Genomic DNA, 21,840 nt, shown 5'->3' with positions numbered 1-21,840 from the left:
CTGCCTGTGCCATGTCCTTTGCCCAGCCCCTGTGCTAGAGTTTGAGTGAATCTGAGAAGCCTTAGCCAGGGACTTAACCAGATGTTTTGGGAAGGCTCAGGGTCAAACACTGGCACATGTCTCAGTGCTGGGCAGCAGTACAAGCTCCTCCCTGCCACAGCCACTGTGAGCACCAATTGCAGGCTGCACCTTGCCACCCCGACCCCACAGAGAGGGACACAGAGGCTCACCCACTTGAGTACTGCAGCTTTATTTAAATTAAACAATCCATACAGAGAGTCTGTAAGTTACATGGCAGGTGCACTGGGGCTGGGGGGAGGTGGTGGATGAGGCAATGCTTATAAAACATATCACCCTGTTTAAAAGGTTCAGTTCAGTCCCTTTGAGTTTTGTGCTTTTAACATGGATAGCTTGGTATTATGGTGGCAAGAGGGTCCCAGCTCCACTCAGTGGTGGCAGTGACACTCTGTGAGATGTGGAGTGGGGATGGGACAAGACATGGTGGCAATGAGGGAGGTGGGTGGAGATGAGGATGTGTCCCAGGATCCCCACCTAGGATACTGATAGCAAAAAACCCATGAGATACCAGAGGACCTCCCTTCCTCCTCCACAGTATCCCTAAACAGACTGTCTGTCACTCCAATTTGGGGGCTGTTTCCAAACACTTCTGTCAGGTCAACCAACACTTTCTTACTGGCCATGGTGACCTGGAAGTGTGAGGCAATGTAGTCCCACTGGAACTGCATCCCACTGAAGTGTCTCATTGTTGGGCCTGAGCTGGGTCTCCCTGCACCTTGGAAGTTGAGGATGGGATTTTGGTGTGATCCCCTTCTATGGAATCCAGGGATGAAATCTGCTGCTGTCTCTCCAGGCTGGAAATGAAACACTTGGTGAGGGTTAGTAAGGAGCAGGGGGATGGAGTGAGAAAGAGTGTGGAAATCTCTATCTAATGCTCACTTCCGGCCAAAGGCAGATGTTAGAGTTGCTTCCCCATGAGACAGTTATATCTTGGATGATGGCACCTTTCTTCTGCTATGTGTATTGTGATACAGGCAGGATGGTTCTGACTGGGAAAAAGGACCCAAGCAAAACCATGTTGGCACCATATTTCCCATTCCATCTAGAAATTAGAAGTTGTCTCCATGCTCTCAGGGAAGGGCTGTGACTAAAACCACAAAGAAGAACCATATATCTGTAGCATTCACAGCTTTTAGGGAATGTCTTAAGATGAATGCATGCTGTAGGGCCACCTGGAATGAGATGGTACATCTATAAGATCCAGAAAACTGGAAAACAGGCCAAACTCATCTATTTGAAAGCACTGACACTAGGCCACTTTACCCAGTCTTAACACCAGCAATTACATTAATGTGCTGAGAAGCTGGGGATAGGCAGCAAAGAAGAACAAACAAGGTTTGATGAGAGGAAAAGGTCACCTCCAGCAAACTCTGAGTCTTCTTGTTTCAGGATGCTACATGCATGGGAAAGCTTCTTTGCTCCTGGTCTGTAAATACCTTCCCTCAAGAGCATCTGAATTTTCCCACGGAAATGTGCTCACCAATCCCTTGCTCAGTCTCTGTGTGGTACATGCTGCCACCATACAAAAGACCCAAACACTACTCCTGTCAATGCCTGTGGCATTTATAGACAGAATGGTAACTGTATTCTCCTCTCAGCACAATCTAGGTGCTGCCTGAGCTGACCATGCTGCTACAACCTGGATGTCCCTCTGTTTGGCTCTTGACAACAAGGCCCAGTGAGACATGACATACCAAATGCCCCACCTTTGAAGGTGCTCAGAGTTGGAGCATGGACTGTGGAAAAGGGAAGGGTGGGGTCTCCACCTCCAAAAGGGGCCCTGTCTCCTCCCTGCTGCATTTCTGGCAGCTGCAACAGACCCCCACCTCAGCTTTTAGCTTTGATCCCTCTACAAGCTACTGAGATAAACACCTTGCCAGTGCTGGACCTACAGTGCAAGCCACACCTGGAATCAGCTTCATCTCAGCACCACCTTACTTATCAGGGTCACCAAAAGAAAACCAAACCAGTTGGTGGCTTCCTGCAGAGGCTGCAATGCAGAGGAGGAAGTGGGGTTGCACTTGCTCTTAGCTAGTTTGGGCTCAGCCTTGAGCTGCACTACTGCTGAGAACAAAGGAGGTGCAGCTCACTAAGAATGGCAGCAGGACTGCTGACATCTGGCATATTCCAGCTCCTACCAAGGGCCTGCCTTTGCTGATGAACTGAGGCTTGCTGTAGTTACGCAACTTCTGAAGATCTTGGAGTATCTCTCCATTGTAACAGCTGTGCTTTACACAACTGGAAGCCACTTCACTGCCTAAATGGCAGGACCAGAGCCATCTCCCCCAGCCAAAGCAGATCCCCACTGGCTCGCAGCAGCAGCAGCAGCAGCAGGGCTTTTATCTTTCTACAGACTTAGCTGGCAGACAGGACAGATGCACATGGGCAGCAGAATAGATGGATACCTCTTACTTGGCTCAGGGCTTCAGGCAAGGACCCAGCCATAAGGCACATCTATCACCATGAGCTTTGGGCACTGGCACTGTATGACAGCTGTCCAGCTGGCCCTGTCTTATACCAAGTTTAGGCCATTCTAGAGGTAAAAAAAAACCCACTCTAAGTCATTCATAGCCCAATTTCCTTTTAGAACAATAGTTAACAGAAGTACAACATTTTGTCTCATTCCAGAGGAGCAAATTGTTCATAGGCCATAGCAAATGCAAGCAAAATCTGGATTTACCACAGACCTGCACAGCTCTCTACAAAAAAACTCTAATCACCCAACTCTACCTTAGCAACAGTAAAGACAGCATCTCTCCCTTTCCCTTGTTCTCTGCCCCATGCTGGAAAACCCTCACCCTGAAAGGCAGCAGAGAGGACAGTGCTTATAAGCTGGGACCAGCCCTTTGCAACCTTTCCTCAAAGATCACCCATAAGAGGAGAGTGGCTTGCCTGGCTTTTTCATGTACAGATGTGCTGAGGATCTCGAGCTGGACTAGTGTATTTTACTGGGAAATCTGGTCTCAGGATTTTCTGTAGTCTCCTTTACTCTCAGATGCTCAGCATCTGAGAAGCTGCAGGTCAGTGCCTGCTGCTTGCCATCAGTGAAACAAAGGACAATGCACCATGGATCTCATATTTCTCCTTTCCCAGAGAACACAAACAAGTTCTGTTCCATCCTTTCTGCCATGCATGGGACTGTTGTGAGCCTCCTTTGCCTCTGATGAAGCCAGGACATGACTCCACACTAGGTCCCTGATGAAGCTAACACATGCTCTGCTCCACCACCCAGGCAGCCCCACCAGCCCTTAAGGCTTTGCCAGGGCTGCAGGGAGCAAGATGGAGCAGGTGCTAGAGCATAATGTAGGTGATCTAGACCGAGCCCCTTCCCTACAGTCATGCAGCACAGGGACACAATAAATCCTGCTGACTTGCTGTCTGTCTCTGGAGCTCTCTCTCCTTTTGAGAAAGGATGCTTGATGGCAAAACCACTAAGAATGCACCTGAATCACAGGCCAAGGTCTGGATGTCAAGCACACATCTCAGACAAAATGGAGTGGGATGGCTCTGCTTTTCTGTGGCCAAGAGGTTATCCTGCAGACTACAGTTGCCTGCAAGATGCATCCTCCCCCTCTATGGAATGGCAGGTTGGTCAAAAGTGTCCTTGGGCTGTCCCACAGTGCTCCTTGGGATGTTTAAAGCCTTCAGGGCACAAGTGGTCTGATATGACCATACCAAACTATAAGGAGCCATCAGAAGATCCCAAAATCCTCTGTGGTGTGCTGGGTGGTGGCAGATGGTCAGCCAAACGGAGGTGTGCCTGAATCCCAAGGGAAGTACTGGAAACACACATACACCACAAACATCATTTGAGATGCTGGGTGTACCAAGGCTATTCAGCTCCCTGCTGGAAACCAACAGCTGCCAGTTATTACCATGGAGTCTAAATTTGGTCAGGTTAAAATGCAATATCCAGAGCTCTCAAGCATTTTTCTTCTGTAAAAGCCTTTTGTGTCAGGATGAGCAGCTATCAGTTGGGCCAAAGCAAATACAAATTATGGCAACAGCCTGCACAGGGTCCTGCTGCACACTTGTCATTATGAACAGGGATGCACCCACATTGAGGGCAGCTTGGAAAAGACAATGTATGGGGGCAGTTTAAAGGACCAAAAGTGGCCTCTTCCAAAACAAGAGTGACAGGAGGAGTATCCTTTCACAGAAAATACTCACAATGCAACTGCCTGTCATCATTGAAAAGCAGGGTCCTTCTCCCTGGGTGCTACAGCTAGGCATCAGTAGGTGCTGTGGCACCATGCCCCACCACACCCAGCTCAAGACACAGAGCCCATGGTGATATGTTCCTCCATGCCGTTGCTAGGACACCCAAAGGCACACAGGAGGCAAAGGGGTGCTGCAGCATTTCCAGAGAAAAATGGATTATCTGTGTGGTACTGATAGACAAAGGTGACTAAAACAGCAGCATCCTGAAGCAGCAACTTCCTGAGCTCTCTGCTTTAACAAAAGGTTTTTTCTCTTCTAGTTGGGTGAGGTGACACTGTTTACTCCATGGAGGAGGGAAAATGCTCTGGTTCCTTTGCCTGTCCCTGCCCAGGGCTGCATGAAGTACCCCTTGGCAATTTCCATAGGTAAAATACCCTGCCTCAGCCTCGCTGAAAACTAATGGAGAGCAGGGCTTGCTCCTGACAGTGTCTTGCATGGGGACCACTTCATGCTAGAGACAAGGCTCAGGGCAGTGGTGGAGGGGTGCTTCTCCCACCACCACCACTGACTGTCCTCCCCAGGCTGAGAAGCACCCGGAATCAACCCAAAAGCTGGGTGCTTCTTGGCACAGAGTGATAGGGACAGGCTGAGGAGGAGGAATCTAGCTTCTGCTCTCCCTTTGGTAGTATTATTTTTGTAATTCTGGAGTAGTGTACCAACAAGATTTTGTATAGAAAGAGATTAAATTTCAATACTTTGAATAGCAATAGGGAATAAAATATGATTGGTATCATGTTTACTACACTCATTCTCACATCTCTAAATAATTTTGTAAAAAATTACCAGCCTAAATTCTGAAGGCCTCCCCCTCCCAATTTTCCCCTGATTGCTACCATATTTCTTTCCAGAAGAAAACTAATTCCCAGAAGAAGAGCTCCCTATCACTGTTGCTACAGCTGTTCTCCAGGCAGCATGCTGTGCAGCTCTGCTGGAGCCAGTCTGCATGCCTGCCAACCACAGAACCCCAGAATACGCTGAGTTGAAAGGGACGCAAGAGCAGTCCCCAAGTCATTTGTGCACAATGCAAAGTTTTTCATATACATGAAACATTTTTTTAATCCCATACAACTGGGAAGAGTTGCACTTAGATGCTCCTAATTACTTAACTCCAGATCAAGTGGAAAATACTAGATCCATTGGTTTCCAGTGGCTGATCTTTGTGGAAGAAAAATAGTCTATTATTATTACCAGCCAGGAAATGTATTTCATGGCAAGCAGTAGGAATTGATGTTCATATTGTTAAAAGCCAGGGCTTAAATTTTTGTTGATGACCTGCTATTTGAACTTGCACTGGACTATAGCAAATTATAATTAAAAAGTATATTTTTCAGAATACAATGAACAACTACAAAAAGAGGTTTCAAATATAAGTTTCTTTGTAAACCCCACTTGTAACTACACAGTAGCACTCACTACTTATAATATCTACAACTTTTACCCAGGAGCCTGCACACTCACATATTTTCTGTTCTATACCCTGAAAAAGGAAATCAAGTTGCCTAACACCCACACAGCATTCTTCCTAATGTGTTTCTACAACTACCAAGCAGAGGTCTCCTTGTAAATAAAAGCCGTCTCTTAAATTTATATTGCACTTTTCTTCTGCAGGGACTTCCATACTATATACAGAAAAAATATCCACCATTGCTAAAATGCAGCCACTTCTGGAGTGGAATAAAGCAGCTACTCAATAGGTACAGAACAACATAAAACATCAGGAAGAGAAACATAACATTGGGACTGCAACAGATATTTAAGAAGACATTAATTAAGTTTAAGGACTGTAACTTAGCCAGAACACTGTGAAAAATGTGAAGGGATCTTTAATTGGAAGGGGCAAGGAGCATGGCTGTACATCTCACCTGGGATGCATTACCACCAAAAGACTCGCCTCTCAAGCATGGAGTAGTAAACTCCAAATACCACTGTCCTCAAAGAAGAGGGACCCTGCCTCTCTACTACCCCATCACTGTACAGCTTCCCATCCTTGTTGCTGAAGTCCCTCTTTCCTTGGATAACTTCTCTCAGCACATCTGCCAGGGAAATGAGGTCTTTCCTTTTGTCCTTGGTACTTCTGGCAAGCAGAAGCACTTGGGTTAATGACCCCCCCCAAACTCACCACCAGCTGCTTTCTAGCGAGAGATAAAAGAACAGAGGTCTAAGTGGGAAGGGGCTTCCTGAGACTTTTACTGAAGCTGATGGACACCTGACAGCAGGAGGCTTCACCTCTGGCTGGGGCAACCTCCTTGCTCTGTCCTGGACTGACAGCTGCCAAAGGGCTTCTTGCCCCCTGTGACATTGGTTGGTGTGGTGAGGCTCTTACATCCCTCCTCACAGGGGCTGGCAATAGGGCATGGACTCCCTCCCTGCAGGCATCCCTTTCTAAAAGTGTAGTGCCCTTTTGCTCACACTTGCCTCACAGGTAATGCTTTATCCGTCATCCTGAACCTCCAGGCTCCACCTCCCCAGCCCCACAGCACCTCCAATACCCACTAAACACTAGCAAAACCTGGATGCTTGTGCAGCCTGGGATGAGCAGTCTGTAGAAGCAAACCCACAAGGGTCTCTGCCTCAGAGCTTAGAAGGGCAGATGGTTGCCCTGGGCTATCTCTTACCGGTGGGGAAGCACTCCTGTCTCCACCTTCTGCCCAGCAGAAGCCTCTTGAAAACAGCAGTGCAACACAGATGTTTTGCTGCTGACAGATCAGGAGCCATTGTGAAGCTCTGAAGCTCCCCTGGAAGGCAGTGTCTCTCCTAGGAGTGAAAGTGGACTCTTACCAAGAGCAGGGTGATGACTTCTGACTGCCAACAAGCACAGAGGAAAGGAAGACCACAGAGCGGAAAGAGCTCAGACAAAAAAAAAGCAGCACTGGCTGCCCATGAAAATGGCAACAGACAGTAAGATGCAGAATTGCTGTCTCCCACACACTGCATCCCATGACACTGCCTGGACCTGAGCAACAGTCATGGGTTTCCTGGTCAAATGTGCAATGTGATTGAGGTCTGGGCTCTGGAGAGAGGAGTGGAGAAGGAAAGACACAGTCCCATTCTTGGAAATGGAAAAAAGCAGAATGAGCTCAGGAGACATATATCACACCCTCCCACTATCTTGCAAGGCCTCCTGTGAAGAAGGTCCCTTGTCCCTCAGAGCTGATGTCCTTTCTCTCTCTGATGGTGGCTAGATCTGTTGGGAGTTAAGTAAGAGCCTTCCCCCTCCATCAATGAAGGCAATGATGCCCCAGCCGTGGCTGGAAGCTGAACAATGCAGGAGGCAGCTAATATATTCAGGTGATTTCAGAGAAAAACGGCTGTCTTAGAGAAGCTGATATATTAATCAGAAATGGGTAAGGAGCCATGGGTACTGTGTCTTCAGTGAGACAGTTATCTTGTCTGTGGTGCTTCAGATAGGGATTTTGGAGGGGGTGTCCTTTAGGAGGAAGTGTCATGCTTAATTGCCAGTGTGGTCTAGTAAACCCCAATTCACAGCCTTGTGGGGCAAATTCTGCCCTGTGCAGGGAGGTAAGTCATACCCAGAGCTGCTTCCAGATGCAACAAGGCTATCACAGCTCCTGTCTGGCTGGTGCAGGGCAACTCCTCCTGGGGAGAAGGAGCAGCACGTGCCTCCACCTTGAGGAGGTTAGGCCAGACCTGCTACAGGTCTGCAGCTAAGAGAAACTCCAGTTTTACCCACTCATGATACCATCAAGAAAAAGGTAAATTTCCCCCCATCGCTGTTCCCTTGTTCCTCAGTGACAAACAGGGCCACACAGTTCAGCACAAGCCCCTCTTTTGGGCCAACTTCCTGCCTCCATTCTTCTTGCAGCAGTTTCCTGCCTGTTCCACCTTTCAGCTCCTCTGCCCACTGCCCTGGAAGTGGAAACTGAGTGCCTGTGTGGCTGCATGTACTGACAAATTTCAGCCACCTCAGCCCTAAGCAATGATGCTGTTGCCACCTTTTGCCCACTCTGCAATAAATGCACTGGGCATGCAGGAAGGCCTCAGGAGGTGAGAGGGCAGAATTGTAGCTGCCTGAACTGCCAGCTCAGGGGCTGGGTCATGGACACAGGACCTGCTGCCTGGCTGAAGGACATTTAAATGCCTGACTCTTCTCATAATCCAGAAAACTTGAGGTGGAGGAAGTTAAGCAATGGAATAAAAACCAAAATAAATAGGTAACAAAATACAGGCAGAGAAACAATCCTGGGTTTAGGGCTGAGGTGGTAATCATCCCAATATTCACAGGGGGAAGCCAATGTGCAACTGTTCCACCCTTCTAGTCCCCTCCCATCACATCCCATCCCTCAGCCCCATAGAGACCAGACTTTTCTGTCTGCAGCTCAGACCTGCTCCCTACCCAGCAAGAGTGATGAAAGACAGAGAGAGGTTCTTGGAGGCCAGTGCTGCATCTGGGTCCAGCCAGGACTTCTCCTCTCAGTGTGGTCCATGTCACTGGTCCTTTCCTTGCTCCATCTTCTTCAGGTTGGGGGACAAGAAGCACAGAGTGGTGGGGAAAGGCCAAAGCAAACCACACTGGGGGCAATCAAATATGTGAGAGCCTGGAAGATGTGGATGGATGGATGGATGGATGGAGACACTGAAGCACATGCAGTATGAGGAAAGGCGCTCTGGCACGCAGGGCAGCTGCTGCCCATGGACGAGGCTGGTGTTACTGCAGGGAGCTTGCAGCCAGAGCAGGGCAGCCCCAGCCAACAGGAAAGCATGAGGAGACAAGGGGAGTACTGCAGGATATCATCCACTAAGCTGTGGGCTCTGCAGCAAAGAAGGTAACTGTTCTTGTAGAAATTTGTGCTTTAATATATTTTTGTTTGTTTAAAACAAGTTCCCACTTCCCTGAGGAAGCCCTGTTCAACATTCTCAAGGAAACATGGGCGTGGTCTTTTTCTTCATTCATTTGCTCTTCACATTTCTTCATTCCTATTTTTTTGTTTCATTCCTTCTTTTCTTTTTGTGTGTTTCTTTCCTTCCTCTCTCTCATGCATGTGCTTTTTAAAAAAAGTTTTGTCTTTATTTTAAAATTTTATTCTAGACATTATGACTTTCTCAAGGAGTGCTCCAGTTCTGAACCAGATCCCTTTTCATGGTAATGCCTGTCAGTCTTTGGTAACATATGGACACTTTGGTGTGCCAGTGAGGAAGGGAGGAAGAGGAGCAGAGGTGGCTGAATAGGAAAGGAGCAGGAATGTCTTGGTCCGAATACAGGAGCGCTCACTTGCCATCATCTGAGCAGCAGGTTAATGAAGAAAGTCAATGGGCCACAAAGCCAAGGGCTGTGCAGAGCTGAGACACCGCTTCCTGGAAGGACAACAGCTGCCAGCCGAGAAGGGAGAAAGAGAATTAGTGATGGGACAGATACAGACTTCATCAAACAAGTCAGCACACATCCATTTCCCACTCTGAAGCACAGAGAGTTCCCTGATCTTTTGGAAGATACTTTGAGCCTTTCCTGGATGTTCTCAAAGTTCCCCAAAACTAAGTTTGGAAAACCATTGAATCTTAGACACTTTTGCAATCCATTCCTCCTTTCTTCCCCACAACTTCCAAACTGAGTTAAACAAAAGACTCTCATTGTGTTATGGTTACATAAAAAAAAGGCTAAAAGAGACCTTTAACTGCACCTAAAATTTTGAAAATTTTAGAGTGCTCTGACTTTTGTTTCCCTCTTCATCTCTGGAGTTAAGAAAATTGCTAGAAGTGAGTCTTACTCTGAAGGTTTTCTTGCTTCAAAAATAAATAAACCAAACTGAACCTTGTTCTCAAGTACCTCTCTGGCTCTGGTTTGTATACTCTAAACATCTGCTTTCTGGCCCACCTGAGGCATGTTATCAAGGGCACAGGCAGGACTAAGGCAGATGGCACACCCGTGATTTCCACCCAATGCCTATGTACTACTTACACACACCTCACAGTGGCTTCAATCCATGGTATACCCTGGTAGGAGTGGACTTGTCTCTAATACTGCAGTGCTGGCATCAGTTTCCAGTCTAGTGGGTGGACTGGAAAGGGGCTGGTGGGATTTAACCTGGCTGTGCCTCTTTGCTCAGATGGCAATGGAAAGAAGCACAGCCCTCCTTTGTTCCATGCCCCAAAGAGCAGATTTTTTTTCTTGGAGTAGGACTGACTTAACACTACAGAGGCCATTTAATACCTGCACAAGGTCCTTCCCTTTTCAAGGCTTCCATAACTAGAGTTTCCAGGAAATGAGATTGTGTGGAAATCCTTAGGTTCTTGGGGATGACACCTCCTGGTTGCTCCTTTGACTTGCTAGCTCTCAACTGTATAGAACAAGTCCAAGAGTCTGACAGCCTCTCTGGTGACTTCTGCTGGTGGGGTCAATTAGTTCCACATCAGTGCGCTCTGAAACCAGCTGTGCATCCCTAGCATGCACATTTGTGAATGCACTCCTACCAACTTGTTTGCCTCTGAGGCAGACACAGTCTCACCCTTATTTGGTCCAATGGGCTTCCTTGGGCAGTCTCCCTTTTTCAGAGTGACGTCATCGATGGCAATGTCCCCCTCGTAGCTCGTGCCCCGGACACCTTCAAAAATGATCTACAAGCAGAGCATGGGAGAGAGCCCAGCATGAAGCTGCAGGTGTGGAGGGCCCTTCCTGCACTGCAGGGCTTTGCAGAGGTAAGCAGGACACAGAGCAGATCTTATCAGGCCCCCAAGATAATTATTTCCTTCATGCTTCTCCAATATTCATAGGGTCTGAAAACCCAACTATTTATGAGACCAACCTCTTTGTGCTGAGCATCTGTGCAGTAATAAATGAGCATTAGAGCTCTGCTTTATTAGATGTCCTGCTCTAACAAGCCAACCAATACCGAACAGAATTTGCAAGAGTAACTACATTCTTATTTACTATTTTGAAGTATCCAAAAGCCCACTGGTCATTTTGCCACAGTGCCACAACTTACCCAGCCTGTACAGAGAAGCTCTCACAGAGAACCATACAACAGCAAAGTAGCCTGTTGGGTAAAAACCTCAGCCATAAAAGCAGCCCACTGCCTGGGTACACACGAACAACTCAATGCGCAATGCAGAGTGCCCAGTTCTTATTCACAAGCACTCCTAGAGTTCTAAGCAAGGGGCGCAGCAGAGGTGGGCTTCACAGCACATGCTAGAAGAAATCTCTAGCACTCAGTCACTTTACACCAACAGGCCAGCATCCTCCAGCTGCTCAGCACCAAGGCATCTGTCCATCACACAGACATAGCCAAAAGGAGCTCTCTGACAAGCAGTTTCCAGAGCAGTAATAAGCAGAAAATTTATAGTGCCAAACTGATGCTTGCACATAATAACCTCAGGGAGAACTGGATTTTACTTCTGTGCATCCACTAAGCCTTTGCCTTGCCCCAGTGACCCTGGGGGTTGAGAGCTCCCAGTGCCCTCCCTTGTGTGCCACCAGTCCCTGTGCTACAGAGGAAGATGCCTGCCAGGAAATCTACATCCATGGCACATGGATAGGGCAGGTGGTTCCTTGACTGTGGCCTTGGCTTACCTGGAAGGGCCCAGGCGGGTTGATGGGCACATGTGCTTGCTGCCACATGTTGCCGCGATTCCCACTGAGGGACCAGACCTGGGTGTCAATGGCTCGCTTGTTCCGCACACGAACTAGCAGATTCAAGGAGCCTGTAAGAGAGAAAGAGGCCTCTGGCATGCTGGTGCAGGCAGTCAAGCCTGCCTGCTGGCTGGCTCCTGGCACAACTCTGGGCTCAGCCTTGAACAACAGCTGTAAGTCCAGCTGGTCCAGGGACAGACTGCAGAGCCCCAGTGGTTATCTCTGAAGGGAGCCAGCTTTTTCCTACGTTCATGGATAAGTGCCACTGGCAGTATTTCACCCACCTGGCCTTTCCTAGGGAAGCACAGATACAGACAAAGAGGGACAGGATGAGGAAGAGTGGTCTGCAGCATGGCTGGGGTGGCATGAGAAGTGGGTGGCAGAAATGCCAGGGACCTCCAGAGGCTCCCATCTAACCTCCTTCTTGAAGCTGTCTCCTGCTCTACATGAGTGCTGCATGGTTTTGCCTGGCCAAGTCTTAAACTTCCCTGAGGAAACCAAGTTTTCCTATTGTCCATTATGAACCTCTAGCACTACCAGTTGTGGACATTGTTCCTTATCATATAACTTAATACTATGAAAAGATTTTGGTTCCATTATCTTTGAATTTGCCCTTGAAACAGTTGGGGGCCAAATGGCCAATAGCAACTTTCTCTTTGCCAGACTGAGACAATTCAGCTCGCTTAACTTCTCTTCCTAAAGACTTCTGCTCTTGGCCCTTGACCATCCTGATGCCCTTCTGCTGGACCCCACCAATTTCTCTACATTCCACTTGAAATGGGGACCCCAGAACACATATTTGCCTCCCAGTTCACCACTGACACCTGAAACATAAAATGCAACTAACAGGGCTCTCCCTGTTCTTGCCCTGGCCATCAGCTGTGGAAATACAACCAGCATCCTCATTCAACACTTGCCCTGGGAGCAGTCTTAGAGTGAGCAGCTGTTCTTTGAAGTACCACATGGCATTGCCTGTTCCACACCATGTGGTACCATCCCAGCTCAATGTTTTCAGAGGTTCACAAAGATCCTGTGAATCAATGCTGACTTGAAGTTCTTTAAAAAAAAGCAATTCCCAAGAGGTTTTGTCAATCATTAAACCAAAACCAAAGCCAACAAATCTCAAAGCATTTCCAGTTCTCACTTTGAAAACAGTGTCACAGCTTCCTACCCTCCACCCCCACACAAAACCATCTCATTTTGTCTTCCTGTAGCATTTTGTTAGTATGCCCTTAGATTACTTCTTTTCCTTTTTTACTTCAGTGAAAAAAAACATTTTTAGACATTTAATCAAGGTTGACCTGAAACACTTTTTTTTTTCTTAAGATATCAGTCAATCACAATTCGAGTCATGCTGTTGCTCATCAGTGTTTCTGGTCTTTATACGCAGATATATTACACTTGAGAGTATGGAGGAAATAGTAACCCTTACTTATCCATCTGTAGTTTGTCTGCATTTGGGATGCTGCCATTCCCACATGGGTATGCCCTCTGGAAAAGCAGCAGAAAGAGGACAGGGGAAGAGACAGGGAAACAGACTTTCCTGTATAACCTCCTTCCTACATGATCCCCCCAAATCCTTCATTCTTGGTACATCCACCTTAGGGGCACTGTGTGAAGGACAGGGACTGCGAAATACATTAAGCACCTGCCTGTCAGAAAAGGAAAGATACATCACAGGGAGTTCAGAGCATAGTAAAGATGATGAAATGCTTAGATTCTTAGTGAATGACTTACAAGAAAAGGTTAAAAATAAATTATGTATATAATTTAATGAAATAAGGATAGAAAACACATTATCATCTGGAAATATTCAGAAGCATTAGCTGTTAGACAAGCTGAGAAAATTAGATGAAGGCCTGAAGGACAAAGCATATCCAATCCCCTTCCCTGGTGGTACTCAGTTTGGGATACACACCACAACCCAGGACAAGTAGAAAAATAGCTTGGTTTTTTCTCTCTGGAGACCAGCTGGCACTGCACAACTTTGGGGAATCCAAACCAGTGACACTTCCCTCCTGGAAACACAGTGCCACAGCTAAGAGAAGTTACTATAGGTGTCTCTGGCAAAACCAGCTTTGAGCTGATTTCTTGGCATCTTTCCTGCCCTCAGCAGCTTCCTATGAAGAAAAGTCTCTCTAAGGATACCTAGTCCTCATGGAAACCCTTGTCCAAACTGACAACTCACGCAGGAACTACATAACCCCACAGATCAATGTCAACAGGAGTGTGTTCAGAGCAGCTAATTACAGACACCAGAGCCAGTGAGGAGAGGGATTGAGAGCAAATGAAGAATTAATATGAAGCTGCTAGCAAGCAAGGATTAAAAACAACCATTGTCTAATCTATCCTCACTTGGGGAGTTGTAGCTAGGATTTGCTGCACAATAGCCTGGCTGAGTAGCCAGCACCGGGACAAATCATGCAGCAAACGAACTTTGATGCTGTAAGGAAAAAGCAAAGGCAAGATAGAAAGAAACCCAGAGAAGCATCTGGAATGCAAATTAGTGCCTCCAAAGCACTGGCTGTGAATGCCTGGCCTAAACCCAAACCAAGCCTGAGCACATCCTGGCTGACAGCTCCATGTCCTTGCAACATTAAGTAGAACAACCTTTTGGCCCTTGAATTCCCTAATACAACAATACTGAATATGAGCAGACATTCTTCAAATGGTTTACAATTGGAAAGGAAGCTCTGTTATCTACTCACAACATGCAGTGTTTCACTACTTCTGTCTACACATGGAAAATTGAAGGTCAAAACAAAGAGCAGCATGCCCACAGCTATCTCAGAAATCAGTCAGAATTGTGAAGGGCAGCCAGATCTCACAGCCCTACCTGCAATCCCTGCTACATTACAAAGCTTCCCCAAGTCTGGGAAGGAAATACAGTATCTCCATTTTCCAGTAACACTGTCACTGGGAATATGCTTCTGGGAGGCACGGAAGAGGGTCCTGGACTTGAAACAGTGATGAAACCTCTATCCCATCTGAACTGAGTCTACAGTGTTGTAGATATTAAAGTTTGTGCAGCCCTTCTATTTTATTCCCCTCTACCATGTGTCAGTGTGCCACCAGTTGCCAGTCAAGTTAAGGGCACATAGCCTGTGATGGATGTACCTGTAAATGAAACCTCCAGATGTGCGCTCAAGGCAGAGCCATAAAACATTGCAGATTTGGACTATGGGAATCTCCAAGTCATCTTCCTTTCCGGTGACTACAAACTGAAGAAGAATCAAAGTGTGACCTGCTCTCCAACTCCTCATCAGTGGAGATGATCTGGGATGGTCTCCAGTGGCAGTGCTGCATTCACCTTTTTTGCCTGCTTTCACACTGCAAGCATGCCTGGTTTCCTCTATCAGAGCCCAAAGCAAGCTGGACTGTTTTGTTACCTATTTCTCTCCTTGTTTCCCCTTCCCCATCTCCCCTGCCTGGCATTTTCTAAGGATAGTTGCTGGTGAGGCACACGAAAGGGTAGACCATCTATTTGCTGCTATATCTCTCCAGCTGACCAGACACAGACAAAAAAAAAAAATCACAGGACACCAGCAATACTGTTGTTACCTCTTCCCATACAAGGCAATCTTTGCATTTGTCTTGTAACCCATATTACTCCTTCTTCTTAATCAAAAGGAAGAATAAAAGCAAGCGATGAGTGATGAGGAATTAATTACAGGCAGAGACAGCCTTCTGCTACCTTCTGCTGGCTGCCTTGAAGACCAGAGCTGGCATTTCAAAAGAGTGGCACTCGCACAAAAGACCAGCTGGGCTGCCAGATAGAGTAACCCAAGGGATGCCTTTAAATGTTATCTTCTCACAATGAAAAAAGGTCTTCACTCAGTTTCCACACTGAATGGGGATTTCAGGATGGGGACTTCACTGTCACATTGAATTGGAGTGTAGCTCCAGAAGAGCTGGAGCAGGCAGCAGTGGGAGGGATGCAGGGCCTGTACGGGCAGGGCCATCAGCACAATCAGTGTGGGATGGCAGAGAAGGTAGAGGTTTCCTCAAGACTTCTCTTGGGGAGTTAATGCAGGGTGATGGGGTGGGGAAAAGGCTAAGGAACAGCTCATTTTACATGTCTCAGATGGAAGGCAGGCAGCTGGAGTAGTCAGGGAGCAAAGGGAGGCTGACACTACATCCTGAGAGATGGGGTGCCACACCATGTGCAGCAGAGCTCTGGGATGGGTAGGAAAGGCTGTTGGGATCCACAGCCAGGAGCTGGCACACAGCCTGGTCTCACTGCAACTGCCTGCTGCACTCCTGTAAGATCCTTGCTCCAGTACTAGGCGATCACGGGAAATCAGCTATTGATTAGAATTCCTGGATGCAGCTCCAGTTTAGATTTGACACCCAACTGGGAATTCAGGGCTGAAAGCCTTCATGGAAATTCCCATGGCATTTCCAATGCAGGCAAGACAGATTGAGATAAGAAGCTGACTGATTACAAGAGATATTCAATAGCTAGAAAGAGATCCACTGTGTGGAGAGGACTTAGACCTTGCACAGCTTAGCAGTCACATGTAGACCCAAAATGAGGGCTAAAATCAGTCCAGGGAGAAAAGAGCTCTTACATTTCTAACAGAGGCTTTGAGCAGTTCTTTGAGTGTTTAATGTTAATGCCACTCTGATCAGAAACTAAAATCCCAAAGCTTAGTGCAGGTAAATACCAGGAGCAAATGACCGTCTTCAGAAAGAATCTATTACTGTTTATAATCTCCACAATAAACACAGGTCTCTCTTCCTCTCTCATTTAAATGGATGTTAATGAACAGCAGTCAGCATCAGACTGGTTACAGAGCTGTGGGGAAAGTTATTGCTCTGACAGCCAGAGAGCAGAGAGTGGAAAAATAATTGTTGCAAAGATAGAGATGTAGAAATAATACCAAGTGATACTGACTCATAATTTCTAGGAATGTACGTTGTCTTTGTGCCATGGTAGGATGTATTTACTTGTTCACAGTCTCTCAGGATGCTTCACACATTAACAAGAGTAAGATGATTAAAGCCTTGGGGCTGTTTTCCACTCCTCACTACAGAGAACTTTATTTCTGCATGTCTTTCACTGTTCTCAGCTTGGTGTGCAGGGTCCCCTCTGTCCTGTCATAGGGTCACTACACAGACATGTTTCTGCAGCCACTGCTTCACTAACTTCAGGCAGGAGGGTTTAGAGAGCTCATCCTAGTCAGAGTTTGGAAAGCACCATGATCCCACATCTACTCACAAGGTATCTGCATTGGGGCATGAAGAACATTCAGCCTGTGCTGCCAGCTGACTGCTGTGGGATACTCCATGCTCTGGTACAGTAGGGAGGCTATAGAGAAAGGAATCAGGGGAATCCTGATTCCCGCTGTGTCTAGGACTTTCTGGGGATATAGATAGCAATAGGTAAGTTTTGATTGGCAATGTCTCCCCTACAGCAAACCCAAAGAAACAAGCATGATTCTACCTCTGACCTCCTAAACCATCATCAAAAGAGTCTGGGCTTGAAGTAGTATTCCCTGACATGGCAAAGCCAATTGCACAAACTGATCTATGATCTGTCACTATCTGTCTGACCAGTCTGGCATGTACAGGAATTTCGGGATGGAGGGAATGTACAGCAGAGAAGCAACAACACTCTAAAAAGGCAAAAGAGATACATGGCTGGACGGCTGGGCCTCTGGGGAGACACACTGGGCAGGGGGGACCTGGGCCCTGCACAGAGTGGGTTAAGTGCAGTGGTATTGTCATGGCTGTCTTGTGATGAGGAGTAATGGGAGGAAGGCAGGCACGATATAGCTATAGCTCCTTCTCTCCAGCATATCCCCACCTGTCTGTGTACATAGAGAGCAGACGGTGATATTGCAGGAGCAGACTCGCAATGGAACTATGCTTGAGCTCCTTTGCTCATTTGATCCACCAATCTAATTACAGAAACTGTTAGTAAAGAAAGATGAATGATACAAAACTTTTATCTTTGATACTGTGCTTAAGGAACAAAATCCTGGCACCCCTTTTCATAGAAAATTCCCTCAGAGGTTGTTTGTGACCAGTAACAGGCTTTTTATGTGTGGACAAGAGGATGTGGTTTAAGAAATTCAGAAGAAGGAAAAAAAAAAATCTCCATTAAATTACCGTTAAATTTATGCCATCTCAGAAGAACAAAGGCCCATCTGATATATGTCTAGAACAGAACAGAGGGAGGGCATAGGGAAGGTGACTCGGGGGTAAGTTCAGAGCTGGTCACCTGTTGGAGCCATTGGCTGTGCAGGAGCCCAGTGCTGCTGGTGACTCTGCTCCAGGCAGGGCCAGGAGAGCCTCAGGTGCTGGACAGGAAAATGGATGCTCTCCTTCATTTCTCTGTGCAGCTGCTGGCAAGCAGGATAAGAAGATGCTGATGGGGGCAGCTCCTTCCCTCTTTTGTACTATAGCTGCTGGTCCCCAGAAGTGCTGGGTTCTACCTTAAGAGAGAAGAGGCCAGCCTGGGGGAAAATCATGGAATTGTTTACATTGGAAAACACCTTTAATATCAAGTCCAACCATTAAAAATTAGAGTATGAAAAACCTAACAAGAAGGAGATCATGTGTAGGCAACTTTTCCCACCAATTTTGCAGATTGAAGAAGCAGAGTGAACCACCGTTCATCTGTAAGGTCTGTTTGCTCCTTGTTCACCCTCTGTTTCGTGATATGCCCAGGTGCCTTCAAGCAATTCTCTCTCTCCTCCCAGCTTTGATAACAGGCCCTTTCATCTTTGGCACCAGAGACCGCTGGGTCCTTTGCAGAATTCACATGCCCAGGTCTCAGACTGAGAGCACACACTGTGCTCAGCACTCTCCAGTGAGCTGAAACAGTCTGCTTCGTAGACACTGACAGGCTTAAAAGAGCACAACAGCCTGACAGGGGTCTTTGCCTGTCTCCCTTCTGTGGGCAAACTTTGCAAAGACCTCAGCAGGAGAGGAGGGAGCCTCCCAGAGCCCCCGAAATACAAAAGATGTGTGTGAAAGGGTTCCTGACAAAAGCCCTGCAGACACAGATGTACTAATGCTAAGGAAAAATTTTCCTCTCTCTTCTCTATCCCTATTAATAATTTCCCTATTTCCCCATCATCACCCTGTCAGTGGTGTCTCAGTCCTGGGAGCCAAGCATAGCAGCTGCACAGCTGCAGGGCTTGGAGCAGATGGGCGATTTGACTGCAATGCTGAAGCCAGCGAGACAGCAGGAAGGAGCAGCTGAGATCACATATTCTTCCTGCTGAACTGAGGTCATCACTCAAAAGCTGTTCTGTGGCCTTATCCTCTGCCTGACCTAGGGAGATGTGAGAGGATGAATGGTTCAGGCCTTGAAAGTGATTTGCTGCAGGAAGGCTGTTTGTTAGAGCAGGCTGTGCTCCCAGCTTTGAGCTCATTATAGCTGGGATGCATTATAGGATGCGTTACAGCACGAGACATTTCCCACTTCATGCCTGCTGTACTTGCACAACAAAACTTCAAGGTGACTACCTGAGACAGTGAGACTCCAAACCTGCAACTGCAAACTCCTTCAAGTGTTGGGGTGACCGTCATCCTTGCAGAGCTCTCTTTGGGAGAGAAAGTCACTCTTAGAAGTGCTGGTGGTGACTGGCACTAGTTGAGCATTTCTTTGATTTTCTGGGATGCATTTCCATACTTTACAAAATCATGTTGCTTGGTTGAAGCTCAAGTACAGATAGCGATGGATGCACAAGTAGTGTATCATAGCTTGCATTCTGTCACCATAGCCTTTATGCTGTCAGAGCACCCAGGGGGGTGTCCAGATGGGCACCTGGAATAACTAAGAGTGAAATAATTAATAATCTATGGAGAGAAGATTGACAAGGGAGTGCTTAAGAAGTACCTGGATATGCTCTGAGAGCTCCTGTTTCCTCTTAAGCGTCTGTTAAGTTTTGTATATATCAATTTCAGAGTCTCAATAATTGATGCAAGACCTGGAGATGATTAAGTTCCATCCTTTCAGCACCTCAACTTTGCACAAGGCTGCTGCTGTGATTAAAGTCTGAATGGAAAGATGTGCTGCTGAATGAAGGGAAGGGGTATCACAGCAACTGTCCACCAGAGGAACAACTGTGTCTCCAATCAGGTGATCAGGAGCAAAGAAAATCTGCAGGGATTCAGGGTATCTGCAAAAGAATGGGTGCTAGCAATCCATGCTCCCACAGCCTTCCCAACAAAATCAGCAGCAGAAAAGTAGTCAGATGTTCAACTGGTAAGACAGAAGAGGACTTTTGAAGAAGGCAACATTTCAGTGTCTATATGCACTGGGAACTTGATTCAGTGATGCCCTTTTAGTGAGGGGCAGGGAAAGGCAGGGATCAGTGAACCCACATTCAAGGTACTAAATAGAATGTCTGCATCAACATGAAGACACAATATTTATGGAATGAAAATGGCATGTGGCCAATGCACATCTGAACACCTTTCCCTTGTATCCATGTATTCTTCTTTAGATGTTAAACTCTTTGGTTTAGGGATGATCAAATCCTACATTATCAAACATGCTTTTAGTGCTCTTTGCAACTAAACACCTAATGCAGATATAGACACAAAGTATTTACTGGGCTCCAGCAAAAGTAACTAAAGGGAATTCTCTGCCCTTGGTTATGCAGGAAGATTGATCAGATGATGTATCAGTACCACTTGGTTTTAGTAATTTTTAAATCTAATCCCAAATTCACAGAATTCTTTAGAAAAACAATGACTTCACCTGTCTTTGGTTCAGAACCACTGTATTGAACTTACAGAGGTTGAATGACACTTTACAAATATGTGGTCTTCTTGCTAGGTATTTATAATCCTTGTTCATGATCATGGTATTTGACTAACTTCCCAAAAAACCCATGCAGATACTACTAGAAGACACCACAATCTATCCAAAGGGTCCATACCACAGCCCACAGGAAGGTGCTGGATCTCTTAATGAATCATTAGTCAAATACGTATTTATTGATGGCCAAAACTACATCAAAATAAGTGGAAAAAGAAAGAGCATTAAAAAAATTGAATACGTTTTTTCATCACAAACTGTTCACTTAACTCTAACTGCAACTTGTTTTCAAGAGCCTAGAGGGAAGTAAATCATACTCATTAGGAAAATCAGCCTCCCCTTAATCAATCCAGTGATGTAATCTCTACAGCATAGACTGACTGGACTGGAGATAATGGCATGAATTTAATGAATGACACATTTCTATATAAGGCAAACTTCTTGTATCCAAAAGAATGCCGCTACCTCCACAGTGCCATCTGTATTACTGTGCAATGGCAGAGTACTGTGTTCATAAACAAAGTTTGGGTAGGAATGAGGGAGCTGTGATGTTGAATCTTACAAAAACGATGCCTTTGTGGTTCAAGCTGCTTTTGCATTGACATAACCGGTACTTCTCAATCTGTGTGACCAGACAGATCTGACGAATGTCACTTGTCAGAAAGATGGCACCCACTGGCTTCAACATGTGACTATATACCACGGCCTTTTAGACACACCTTTGCACTGATTGTCCGATCTGAGTTGAAGAAGTAAAGAAGCAATTCAGTTTGGCAGACCTTCCAGACCTGTGATTCCTCCTCAGCAGGAGGGCATCAGTGGTGACACTGCCTGTTTAAGTGGCCTGCCCACAATCCAATTCCCTCTGTGAAACAGCCATAGATTTCTTGAACTCAGATGCCGTGGCAAGTGATTTGATCACTTATTGTTTCCAGTGACTCCAAACCAAAATCCTTCTTAAACAGTCCCCAGCATCGTTCCTCATGGGATTTTAGAATAGAGGAGAGAAAAAAAGGGAAATGAAGGGAAAGAAAAGTTGGGAAGGACCTACAACCAACCTGACCACATTGATCACCTCTTTAGGAAGCCCATTCCAGTGTCTGACCTCCCTTTCAAGAAAGAAATTTGATCCTCCCCTGATGTAGTTTTGAACCATTCCCATGCATCCTGTCACTGTATA

At 46.5% G+C, this 21,840-nt stretch overlaps 1 protein-coding gene across 1 annotated transcript in view; it reads right to left on the bottom strand.

Moving 5' to 3' along the window:
• Positions 1 to 237: 237 nt before the first annotated feature.
• Positions 238 to 21,840, bottom strand: part of MDGA1 (MAM domain containing glycosylphosphatidylinositol anchor 1) — a 171,990-nt gene continuing 150,387 nt past the window's right edge. The window contains exons 15-17 of the mRNA XM_015622715.3: positions 11,822 to 11,952; positions 10,761 to 10,869; positions 238 to 9,627 (exon numbers count right to left, since the gene is read on the bottom strand). Of these exons, the coding sequence (XP_015478201.1) occupies positions 9,536 to 9,627; positions 10,761 to 10,869; positions 11,822 to 11,952 (332 nt within the window). The 3' untranslated portion in view covers positions 238 to 9,535. The remainder of the gene's footprint in view (positions 9,628 to 10,760; positions 10,870 to 11,821; positions 11,953 to 21,840) is intronic.

The sequence above is a fragment of the Parus major genome, chromosome 3, assembly GCF_001522545.3.
Source record: "Parus major isolate Abel chromosome 3, Parus_major1.1, whole genome shotgun sequence".
Taxonomy (NCBI): Eukaryota; Metazoa; Chordata; class Aves; order Passeriformes; family Paridae; genus Parus; species Parus major.
This window is presented reverse-complemented; position numbering and strand designations above follow the sequence as displayed.